We start from the raw sequence: 13,163 nt of genomic DNA, 5'->3' as shown, positions 1-13,163 counted from the left end.
GCACCGTTGGTGAGAATGTAAACTGTGCAGCCACTGTGGAAAGCAGTATAGTGAATGAGTGCTTGAAAGTTAAACACAGAACTACCACATGGTCCAGCAATTCCATTCCTAGGAATATACCCAAAACAATTCAAAGCAGATATTTAAACAAATTCACAGCAACATTCCATTCCAACATTCATAGCACCACTATGCACAACTGCCAAAAGGTGGAAACAATCTAAGGATCCATCAATAGATGAATGGATAATTGAAATGTGGTCTATACATACAATGAAATATTATTCAGCCTTGGGAAAGACGGACAATCTGACACATGCCACAACACAGATGAACCTTGGAGACATTTTCTTAAGTGAAATAAGCCAGTCACAAAAGGCCATACATTGTATATTTCCACTTACATGAGGTTATGTAATCAAATTCAAAGAACAGAAAGCAGAAAGGTGGTTACCAGGAGCCAGGAGAAAGGGGAATGAGAGAGAGTTTCAGTTTTTGTAAGATGAAAACAGTCCTGGAGATAGATGGGATGGTGCTAAGGGTTACACAACAATGTGAATGTACTTAGTACCACTTAACTGCACACTTAAATGGTTAATATGGCAAATTCTAGGTTTTTGTATTTTATAACTAAAAATTAAAAAAAAAAAAAAACCTCTGTTAAAAAAGATTTAACAGAATCTTAAATCTAGAAGGAGCACTGCATCGAAGATCCTCAATAACCAACCTACCACTTCTACATATGAAACTGGCAGAATCTCCCAACTAGACACTGGCACAGAAAGGCTTAGATGCAGGAACCCATCCAAATCCCAGAGTCTGTTACTCTCCAAATCATAAAAAAATCCACATGTACGTATATGTGTATTATGTGTGTAGGCATGTATATGAAAGCAACTGCAAGAAACCTATGTGCAGCACTGCCAGAGTGACAGTGAGGAGACTGAGAACACCACGTTTTCCCTTATACTGGGACTCGGTTCCATTCTTCTCATCAACTCCAGTGGTGGTGGTTGTTGGGGGGGAAGGGTAGGAGAAGAGAGGGAGGGAAAGAATCCCAAGCAGGCTCTGGGCTGACAGGGGAGCTGGATCTCCCGAACCGTGAGATCAAGACCTGAGCCAAAACCAAGAGTGAGACACTTAACTGAGCCACCCAGGTACCCCAACTCTGGTGTTCTTTTTTTTTTTTTTTTAAAGTTCATTTATTTATTTTGAGAAAGACAGAGACAGCATGAGCAGGGGAGGGGTAGGCAGAGAGTGAGGGAGAGAGAGAGAATCCCAAGCAGGCTCCACACTGCCAGCTGTGGAGCCTGACCCTAGCCTTGATCCCATGATCTGTGAGATCATGACCTGAGATGAAACCAAGAACCCAGAGTCAGACGCTTAACCAATTGAGCCATCCACACGCCCTCCAGTGGTTTTTAAATTAAGACTCCAAACTGTCTTTATAATTCTTCCTATTCCAGCATGTTCATCCTGAGGACTCACAATAACTTCTCTACCATTTAAGTAAAATAAGAGATTCAGTGAATCACTCAACACTAAACCTCAGTTTAAACAGAAAGAGACCATATCCTTCAACAGGCTGATATCATCGGATCAACAACTATTACTGTAAATATGAAAACAGTAGTATTGCCCTTTTAGGCCTACATCAATGGCTCACCAATAAAATTAAGAAAAACATGTACCTAAGACACCAAAATGACTTCTTTATGGCAGACTTGACTTATGAATTCAAGGTAGGTACCAATGGATAGTAAAATACGCTTGAAAAGGGGAAGGTGGAAATGTGCTAGAAATGTATGTATGACAGGAAGGTAAACATCCATGTGCTGTGTGAAATCAAGCTCCCTCGCAGTTAAGAAGCACCTCACAGTACACTGTAAATGCGTAATTTTTAAAATTTCAGAAATAAAGCTCAGTTACTACAGCTTTCTTGAAGCTAATCTCTGGAATCAAGGACAGTTTCTCTGGTTTGAGGAGAGTATCAATTCATATTCCATAAATTTAATTATCACTATTACTGATTATATTTCTGAGTCCTGGTCTTTCAACACTAATTCCTTACATTACAATCCTAAATCCTTACAGCATTTTGCCTTTGCTGAAAAAGACTGAAAACTCCATTTAAAGTCATACCTAATACAGCAAACGAACACCCCAGTTTCTAGGTCTTTTTGTGAAGAATCATCTGTTTAGAACAAACATGGGACTTCTGTTCCGACAGGTCAGTCCTGACAGAAGAGTGTGTTTAACTCAAGAACTGAAACCCCATACACCTACAAAGAGTAACCCTCAAAAACAGGGGGGCTCTTGGGTAAATAGGTCTTCACAGACAAGCCTGAGCATACCACAAGCACTTGTAACATGGTTTGTATGGGGGAAATGTGAAAAAATAAAACCCAGAGGGGATCTGAACCATTTTCCCCTCTCCACAATTACCAAAGTGAGGAAGATAAAGATCAAAGTTTTTCTGGTTTCTTTTCGGCAAGATTAACAAGTCTGCAGACTTTGCGGGGTGGGTAAGAGGGGTGGGGGAGAAAAAAGTTCTTCATGTGTGCCTGGTGAAGTGTGTAACACTTTCAGTGGGATGCCAAGAGGAATAATAAAAATGAGAGTATCTTCCACTTAAGGTCCCTGACTATGCTGCCAGTGGCAGGCAGACACTGAGGACTAGAAAACTGACTTCAGAGTACAGTACGCAACCTACCATGAAAGGAAGAACGGGCAAGCTATCAGTTAAGAGGCCAATCATTTTTGTTCTCTACTTCTAAAAACTTACAGTGTGCCAACAAGCAATGTGCTTAAGAAAGCACAAAATTTAACAATGTATGAGGATAGCATGCATTGGAGGCTATAGTAAAGACAGCTCACCCCCAAAACAACCATCTTCAGTGAAAGACTAAGCAGTCCCACTTAAACCAAAATAAGAATATAAAAATCAAAGGTCATGGTCTCTCGGGATTAATGTGTGGCAACACTGATAAGGATTTCAACCACAGAAGCAAAATTAGACTATTACACTCTTCAAGGGTTATCTAATTCCACACATACAAGGCTGGACCAGGACAAGAGAATGTCTGCTTCAGGGCCCAATAAAAGCCAAGGCTCCACAGGAAGGGGGAAGACAGCAGGGAGCTAGTGATGACCAGGAAATAAACTTGTTGGTTCAGCAAACACTTAACTGATCACTACCTCACCATTCTCGTGACTCCTAATAACAACCCCTAATTTACATAATCATTTCATTTCATCTTAAAACAGTCAACAGTCTATCTCTGAAAAACTCTGAAGAAAATAAAAACACACATCCTTTTGTTTCCTGACTCTGACCCAGGATTCCTTTGCTCTGTGACTTTCTGTTTCTAGACTTTCCTTTTAACCCCACATATGCTCAAACCAACTATGCCAATTACATAGCTGTGTTGAGCATTTCTGCCACTTTAGCTCTGCTCCTCTCAGTCACCTCCCTGGTGACTGATCCTTCCCTTTTCCTCAGACATGCTGTGTTGGGGTGATTACTGTTCCAAATTACAAAAGCCACAGAGGAAGCGCATACTAGTGGGTCTAAAACTCTACACACCAAACTATGAATGGTAGTTACTTCAGAGTTGGAAAGGAAAAACGAGAATGGGAAAAAGAACTCATTTTTTTCTAACTTGTACACCTCTGGATCATTCAAATTTTTTTTCAACACAACTATAAATCATACATAATTATACAGTAGTTAAAAAGTTGTAAGAGGAGCGCCTCTTGGGTGGCTCAGTCGGTCAAGCATCCAACTTCGGCTCAGGTCATGATCTCACAGTTTGTGAGTTCGAGCCCCGCGTCGGGCTCTGTGCTGACAGCTCAGAGCCTGGAGCCTGCTTCACATTCTGTGTCTCCCTCTCTCTCTGCCCCTTCCCTGCTCATGCTGTGTCTCTGTCTCAAAAATAAATAAACATTAAAAAAAAAAAAGTTGTGGGGCGCCTGGGTGGCGCAGTCGGTTAAGCGTCCGACTTCAGCCAGGTCACGATCTCGCGGTCCGTGAGTTCGAGCCCCGCGTCAGGCTCTGGGCTGATGGCTCGGAGCCTGGAGCCTGTTTCCGGTTCTGTGTCTCCCTCTCTCTCTGCCCCTCCCCCATTCATGCTATGTCTCTCTCTGTCCCAAAAATAAATAAAAAACGTTGAAAAAAAAAAATTTAAAAAAAAAAAAAAAAAAAAAGTTGTAAGAAATATCAGTATTAGGGGCACGTGGGTGGCTCAGTCAGTTGGGCGTCCGACTCTTCGTTTTGGCTCAGGCCATGATCTCATGGTTCGGGGGATCAAGCACCACATCGGGCTCCACACTGACAAGCATGGGGTCTGCTTAGGATTTTCTCTCTGCCCTTCCCCCCATTCGTGCTCTCTCTCCCTCTCAAATAAATAGCTTAAAAAACATATCAGTATTAAAAATACTTGTTTAGGGGGCACCTGGGTGGCGCAGTCGGTTAAGCGTCCGACTTCAGCCAGGTCACGATCTCGCGGTCCGTGAGTTCGAGCCCCGCGTCAGGCTCTGGGCTGATGGCTCGGAGCCTGGAGCCTGTTTCTGATTCTGTGTGTCCCTCTCTCTGCCCCTCCCCCGTTCATGCTCTGTCTCTCTCTGTCCCAAAAATAAATAAAAAAACATTGAAAAAAATAAAAAATAAAAAAAAAATAAATAAAATAAAAATACTTGTTTACTTCAAAATTCTAAATAGCTAAATTTATTAAAAAATAAAATTTCCCACCTAAACACATTTCAGAAGTACCCTGTTACTACTCTACTCCTCCCATAAAGACTAAATCTTCACTCCCATTGTCGATGACACTTGTTTTCTTAATTACAACCCTAGATATTTTGATACGCATTGTTTCCTAATCTGAAAGACATTAAACAAAAAGATGTATCATTGATTATTGTTCTTGGCATCTTTCTTTTCCCCTATCCTAAGATGTTTTACTGATCACTTTTCTAAGACCGTTCCTTTCATATTTATGTTAAAAGACCTTTTTTCATATTAAGAATCTCAGTCCTAGGGGCGCCTGGGTGGCGCAGTCGGTTGAGCGTCCGACTTCAGCCAGGTCACGATCTCGCGGTCCGTGAGTTCGAGCCCCGCGTCAGGCTCTGGGCCGATGGCTCGGAGCCTGGAGCCTGTTTCCGATTCTGTGTCTCCCTCTCTCTCTGCCCCTCCCCCGTTCATGCTCTGTCTCTCTCTGTCCCAAAAATAAATAAAAAATGTTGAAAAAAAAAAAAAGAATCTCAGTCCTCTGCAAGTATTTTCCCTTATGATTGTTTTTAATGCCATGAATTTGTCGGCCATATGCAACATTGTAGTTTCGATAGACCAATTTTATAAATCTCTTCCTTATGGCTCTGGTTATATATCCTGCTTCAAAAGGTCTTCGTTATTCTACAATTATAAAATATTCATCCAGATTTTCTTGTGGAGGTTATTTTTTAAACCTATAAATAGGCAGTTTCCTGAACCTGATTTATAGAATAATCCATCTTTTCTTTATCATTTTAAATGCAACTTTCTTCATATGCCAATTCCTCTAACACACACACACACACACACACACACACACACACACACACACACACTCTCTCTCTCTCTCTCTCTCTCTCTCTCTCTCTCTCTCTCTCTCTCTACTTCTGTAGTTCATTCTGTTCCAGGGTGGGACCAAATTTTGACAACCAGTACGTTGAAATGTAGTTAATGCTTTCACTAGGATGTTTGCTAGGACCTAGAAAACTTATTTCAGCATGTTATTCTGGAAAGATTTTAAGTACTTTCCTCCTCCTCCAAATATCAGGCTATTAAATTTTAATAACACTTTTGTTCAGTTAGGCCGTGGAACCCAAGAGTGGACACTGTAACCAGGGCTGCCATGTTACCATTTCCACTTCTGTTCCTCTTCTTTCTTCGGCTTCTTTTTCTTGCTATCTGGCTCAGGAACTTTTTTATCTTTATCTTTATTCTTGGGTTTTTTCAATTTACCATCCTACAAAGAAACATGGTGAGAAAGCACTTAAGTAAGTACCAATCACATTTTTAGAAGTAGTTCTGAGGGGCCATTAGAAAGAAAAACTGGAACCACAGAATATTACAAGTGGAGAGGTTCCTAAATCCAATCCTCTCAATTTAATAAATGAATGAAAATTTACTGGTCCTTTTCTCTAGAGCAGTATTTCCCAAAATTCCCTGACAAATGATTACCTAAGAAAGTAGTTAAAAACATTCACCATGCATGGAAGAGTCTAGGAAATTATACGTATATTTTTTAGCCTCAGAGGAATGTTTGGGAGAGCACTGCTAATAGAGAGTAATCCCAATGTATTACCCTCACTTGTTTTTAAACCTCTCCCAACACCATCAAATAATGGGTATAGGCCTTGTATTAGACACTTATATACAATTTGAAAGGAAATTCCTGATGGAGTCTAGTGGGGGAATATTAACTATCACTGTTGCTTGCATATAGAGTCACGAAGCAGTAAACAAGTATTTGAGAGGTCCTAAAATGATCACCAATTCCTAGTACAGTAACGTATTTCTCTATGGCTCTTCTTTGAACTGTGACCCTAGATGAGCTGTCATTGTGGCACAAACATAAACAAATACAACTCAGTAACACAGGAGATTAATCTCAAAACACACACATCCAGTAAAAAGTGTGTTATTCAACAGGTGGGGGTCCTGCTCCACAGGATCTAAACTCTTAAAGAATATTTTCCTTTGTCCTAACTATCCAAGATAACTTCTTATTCAGCAAGTTTTATGTAGCTCTGAAAGGTGGTTTTGAGTCCTCTTAAAATCAATTACAGAATGGCAGGGCTTGAATCAAGACCTTTATCGACAGTTTGACCTTTTCCAGTTATAATCAAGGAAAACTCCAAAACAGGGTTTGGTCACTTGTTCAAGGTCCTATATAGCTGCTATTACCAGAAAAATAATAGTGTGACTCATGGGAATGACTGGAATATATAAACATTCTAGGACTACATGACAGGATATAACAATCAGGATAAACTCAGGATTTTTTAAAAACTCTTTTTTTAATGTTCATTTGTTTTTGAGAGAGGGAGAGACAGAGAGAGAAACAAAGAGACAGAGCATGAGCGGGGGAGGGGCAGAGACAGGGGAAGACACAGAATCCGAAGCAAGCTCCAGGCTCTGAGCTGTCAGCACAGAGCCTGACGCAGGACTCGGACCCATGAACCGCGAGATCGTGACCTGAGCTGTAGTCGGACATTTAACTGAGTCACCCAGGCGCCCCAAACTCAGGATTTTAAAGCAAATGATTTTTGGGGTAGAAGGAAGGGGAAGGACTATGATACCAAACTATTTTAAAATAGGAATGGAGAATATAAATGTATGTTTGGGAGGAGAAAGTACTAGAAGATCATATAATCCAGATAATGTTTACTATTTAGCCTGAAACACACCACAGGAAAGGGAAATGTTTTTCAGTTAAGACATTCTCCCTACAGCTTCTGAACACGCATGCAGATGGTCCCATCAAGAAACCACTGGCTACACTGTATGTTTTCAAGATTCAAAATGGGATAATCAGTCACCAAGAGACTTCCCAACAATTCCCAGAAATGAAAAAAAAACACAGCCAGTTAGTGAGGTTTCAGGACTGCTCCTGCCATCTAGGGTACTGGCCATAATAAGACTGTGTATTAACTCTAGGTCTTTCAGCCTGTGTGGTTTTTTTCCTCCCCTGTAGGAAGAGGGTTGCTGAAAAGGACAATTAAAAATAAAGTTAAGCGTCCTTTTTTCCAAACGGTTTAAAGCAGTTATTACTACCTCCTTCTAAACTGTGAAAAAGGTATTATTTTACATTAGTGCAGCAAAGGCCTAAAGTACAGAAAGCATGGAAAAGCTAAAGTTGTGTGTATTTCTTTACCCACTAGTCTGTACTGATAATCTACACAAAAGTGGGGTGACTACCACAACCACTCAGCATTTCACTCTCGATTCCTTGAGAGGGTGCTCATAAGCTGACACTGCTAAGAACGGGCTAGCAGTCAGGAAAACCAGTTTCCTAACTTAGGACCTGATCATCTCTCTATGGCTCTCCTTCTCATTAATAATCTTAATGTGATTTCACTTCAGACTCTTCTCCCCTCCCGTGGAGTTAAAAGATCAGCAAAGACACGCAGGAGACAAGATAACATGGTAGCTAGTGTAATGGTTCTGGAATCAGAGTGCATGGGACTGAATCCTGGCTTTACTACTTAGTAGTAAGTAGGACTCAAGCAAATGATTCAGCTTCTCTATACCTCAGTCTCTGCATCTGTAAAATGGAGAGACGATAGTAGCAGTATTTACCTCTTAAAGGTGATTGTAAGGATGAAATGAAATCAATCATTCATTTAAAGCACTAATAGTGTCTGGCACACAGTAAGCATCTATTATGTTTAATTTTAATTATTATAAATTTTACTACTACTATAATAGATTACTCTTAAAACCCATTGCTCCTATTACTATCTTTACTGCTCATACTCTGATGTGCTAGTGACTTAATACCTGTGAATCCATTTTGCCCATGACCATGGCTAACCACAAACACAGCATAAGAGCCAAGAACTCATTCAACCCCTTCCGAGAATGCAAGATGTTAAGACTCCTGTGATCTTCTAACATCTTTCACTTGAATTACTTGCTAATAATAATTAACTCTTTAGTATAAGAAATAGGAAGTGTCAAAAGAAGGGACCGTATTATTTTAAATACTACAAGCATAAAACCGAACCCCTAGAAAAGTACTTGTGATGAGCTGAGATGTTAAGGAAGGTGATAAGCCAGGAGAAGAAGGGAGGAAGAGCATGTGTGTTCCAGACAGAGGGAACAGCATGTGCTACACAAAGCCATGAAGCACAAAAGAATCCAGTGTGCAAAAGAAACAAAGGAGTTCAGTGTGTCTGAACAAGCCAAATTAGAGAAGAGGCACAAGATGAAGGGAGGTACCAGATGCAGGGGCCAGACCTGGAGGAGTTATGGTAAAGAGCTTGGATTGCATCATATGTCCAAGCGGCACCCATTAAAGACCTTTAAACACGGAGGTTACCCTAAGTAAGTGATGAGCAAGCTTTGTTAGATATGAGAGCACTAAAAAGCATTCTTAGGGAAAACTCTTCTAGGTTGTAAGCCAAAGTATGATTTCTTGTTAACACTTCCTCTGCAGGTATGAAGATGGTGTACTTTCTCCAAGAACATCAGCTAGCAGCAGAGCTACGGGCAGTCACCCACGAAGGCTAAGAAAGATCTTAAAACTTGCAGTGCCACAGCAACTGTTACACGTCTTTCTTAGCAGTTCCCCTACGAAAGACCAATAAATTCCTAAAACTCACCTGCCTTCAAAAGCTGTTTTATGGAAAACTCCCTATTCCAAACCCAAGCCTCCAAGGGCCACAGTCTCTTTACTAACCTCTTCTTCCTCCAGTTTTCGTTTCTTCTCTTTCTTGAGATCTTCTGTTTTAATTTTCTTAGGTTTATAATCAGCACTACAAAGGGGAACATGAATATGCAATTAACACAACTTTGACTCAGTAGTTCTCACCAACAGGATCAGGACCTCCAAACTCCTCTTGGAGGCTTCCAAAGCAGGCATGACTATTATTCTTGGCTGGGGATTGATTCCACAGTCAGAACAGGAATGGAGAAAGTCAAGAAGGCCTAACAAGGACTAACAGTTATAGTCCTACATAGAACAAAACATTTATATTACATACAGGCCTGGAAGAGATGGGGGATGGAGGGCTATCTACAGAAACAGACACCACTAGAAGATGAAAGTCTGGGGACCAAATGCCCAGCGCAACAACAGCTACCACAAAGTAATACCTACCTGGAAAGGGGAGGAAAGAAATACTATATGCATTCTAAGTGAATACAAATGAGTTCACCAAGTATTTTCCCTCCTCCCTTTCCACCCACTTTCTATCATAAATCTTTTATAGATTCCTGGAGTATAAGAAGCTATACAAGATTGAAATTATAATGAGTAGAACTTAACCTCACTGAATCTGAGAAAGAGGTACACACAAGCCTCAAATAATTGTTTTAAGAGCAATTTTATTATCTCTATACACTGAAACTTCACTTAGAATGCATGGACAGGCACAGAACCTAGGAAAAATTGCTTTAACAGTGAAAACTTACCTGTGGTAGGAGATAATAAATTTAAAGTAACTTGAATAATTTAAATGTTCTTGATGAACTTTATATTATTTGAAATTTGTACAATAAACAGGCATTACCTTTTTAATATGAAAAAATAATAAAAAGATAAATATCTCTGCATTAAGCATCAGTCAGGTACACTACTTATTTGCTTAGCAAAGCCTACATTTATAAATCAAAGATGACTAAGCTGCCCAGACCATTAATCACAAATTCCAAATGACTGAAGTCAATCAATGCCATTTTTCTGCAAACTGGAGAGACATACATCGCATTTACTGTTTAAACAAATCCTTTTTTTGGTTTATATACACAATGGAATACTACGTGGCAATGAGAAAGAATGAAATATGGCCTTTTGTAGCAACGTGGATGGAACTGGAGAGTGTGATGCTAAGTGAAATAAGCCATACAGAGAAAGACAGATACCATATGGTTTCACTCTTATGTGGATCCTGAGAAACGTAACAGAAACCCATGGGGGAGGGGAAGGGAAAAAAAAAAAAAAAAAAGAGGTTAGAGTGGGAGAGAGCCAAAGCATAAGAGACTGTTAAAAACTGAGAACAAACTGAGGGTTGTTGGGGGGTGGGAGGGAGGGCAGGGTGGGTGATGGGTATTGAGGAGGGCACCTTTTGGGATGAGCACTGGGTGTTGTATGGAAACCAATTTGACAGTAAATTTCATATATTAAAAAATAAATAAATAAATTAATTAATTAAAAAAAAAAAAATAAACAAATCCTTTTTTGCTTCCAAAAATCAAGGAATAAGAAATACTCACTCATCCTCTTCTCGAGGTCTCTTTAATGGCTTTATATCCTCTTTAGGAGGAGCAAAATAGCCATCATCTTCAGGTTCATCTTTAATTCGTGGTGGACTGAAGAGGGAAAAAAGACTAGTTAATGAGACTGGGGATGTCTATAGTTTGTTAAGTACTGCAAAGTAGGGATAAATCATCTCACTGAGAAGTAGTTAATACAAGGATAACAACATGCACTTGTACAAATTATAAAGGTTTTCACTTCCTTACACTTAATTCTCACTACTGTGAGAAGTAGAACAGAAGTATCTACTGTGAAGTGGACAGTATTGCCCGCCATTTTACAGGTGAACAGGCAATAGCAAAATCTGGGATCAGGACTCCTTAATCTAAGTCAGTATTCTTTCCTACTGCATCTTCGCGGTCTTTGCCAGCATGACCCAAACCACAACATGAACATGTATCTAAACCCACCAATGATGCGAACTGATTATTCTAGTACCAAAAGCTAAATACAGCTTTTATAAGGAAGGGAATAAAAATTTATTTCTCGAACTTGTATCTTACGATTCTAATGGAAAATAACCTTAGTTATTTGGAAAAATAACTAAGCTCACATTACAACAAAAGAAGTGCATGTGCTAAATGACAACAAACTGCAGCCATTCCAAGCCAAATCTATTCATCGTTCAACTTCCTCCTAGAGTTTACTTACTTTATACACAGGAGAGTGCCTTGCCCTATTTTTGTTAAGACTTTTTGCCTTCTGAATACAAAAAGATGATTCTCTTAGACAACTATTTTGAACCAGAAAGAGGAAGGAACAAGTTAAAAAAAAAAAAAAAAAAAAAAAAACACAAAACCATGGGACCAGCAATCACCAAACCTTGGGATGTTCCCTGGCCTGGCATAAGTCAGCAAAAACAGTTCACAGACAGAAGCAACAACAAAGCTAACTCAGTACAGGGAATGCCTCCCAACATGAAACCATCTGTTTCTAAGGGGTCCAAGAGATAAGCATCCAGAGTCAGCTGCCAAGAACACTCAAGATATTCACAGGGTTTCAATGCTACCACCCCACAATTCCCCAAGGATACTGGATCCGCTTGCTTGTAACAGAATCTGAATGTTTAAAGAGATCAGTTTTTCTTCCTTATACCTGCACACTCCTCAAATGCCAATCTCTATAGCTGCTTTCTCCTCACCACAGAAATTACTAACATAGTGTCAAGAGTCCAGTATCTCCAAACACTTTGCACCAGAAGGAAAGAAACACTGTCATTCACCCAACTAGTTAAGTAAATGCTAGATCCTAGTACTATCACAGGTGAAGTTAACAACATGTGGGAAGGGTTACTAGGCCTGAAGGAAGAACTTGTAAAACAATTTACTGTAAAACTGTGTTCCACCCAGTAAAGCATCTGGATTGGTCCACAAAAAAAACCCTGCAAGCTAGCAAGCAGTCTGGCAAAGTGAATGGAAGGCTGCCTGGAAGGCTGTGTTCCTGATCTTCTAACATGGAATTTCTGAAACTGAATCCTGGACTACACACCAAGTCCAGAGAGTCTATTCGTATCTTAGTGTTAGTTTAATGAAAGTCCTAGGTGGTCTCTTGGCAGCAAATAGCTACCCTGTACTCACTGTGAGAAATCAGAACACCTAAGGAGGCTTTCAGCTCTAATGCTTCTTGACTTGTATTATTCTGCATTCCTAGAACAGTTACAAAATGTGCCTGAAGAGGGCACCTGTTTCTCCTAGTCTATGGACTCAGAGTACACAGCAGAATTTTCAAAACTGTTCTCAAACGAAACTGAAAGTTCGAAGTTCCAAGGAGGCAAAATTCCCCAACACTGTGCTCTAGTTAATATGCAAACCCTTCCACCAACTCTCAGAAAAACCATTCTGTCATTCAACAGAACAAATGAGAATACATGACCATAAACTTTTTATTTTTTGAAACCAGAGGGGACTTTCATGTTTTTTTTAGGGAGCTAAGGTTGATGAAGAGAATCAAAATGGCAAGAACAGTACAGGAAAACCAAACTCGAGAGTGCATTTTCCTCTTCTTCGTGAAAAGAAATCATGTATCTCTACTCAAATCTACACCAATCCCTAAAACATATATCAAGTAAGCTTCTACAGATGAGCCTCAGAATACAGTAGTGCCCCCTTGTCCACAGGGGATATATTCCAAGACCCTCAG

At 39.9% G+C, this 13,163-nt stretch overlaps 1 protein-coding gene across 1 annotated transcript in view; it reads right to left on the bottom strand.

The window, feature by feature from the left end:
* TOP1 (DNA topoisomerase I) overlaps nt 1–13,163 on the bottom strand; it is a 97,957-nt gene that overhangs the window by 35,484 nt on the left and 49,310 nt on the right. Inside the window, exons 6-8 of the mRNA XM_058685604.1 lie at nt 10,982–11,077; nt 9,447–9,522; nt 5,902–6,008 (exon numbers count right to left, since the gene is read on the bottom strand). Coding sequence (XP_058541587.1) covers nt 5,902–6,008; nt 9,447–9,522; nt 10,982–11,077 — 279 coding nt within the window. The remainder of the gene's footprint in view (nt 1–5,901; nt 6,009–9,446; nt 9,523–10,981; nt 11,078–13,163) is intronic.

The sequence above is a fragment of the Neofelis nebulosa genome, chromosome 9 (assembly GCF_028018385.1).
Source record: "Neofelis nebulosa isolate mNeoNeb1 chromosome 9, mNeoNeb1.pri, whole genome shotgun sequence".
NCBI lineage: Eukaryota > Metazoa > Chordata > Mammalia > Carnivora > Felidae > Neofelis > Neofelis nebulosa.
Note: the sequence above shows the minus strand (reverse complement) of the source record. Positions and strands in the feature narration are given on the sequence as shown.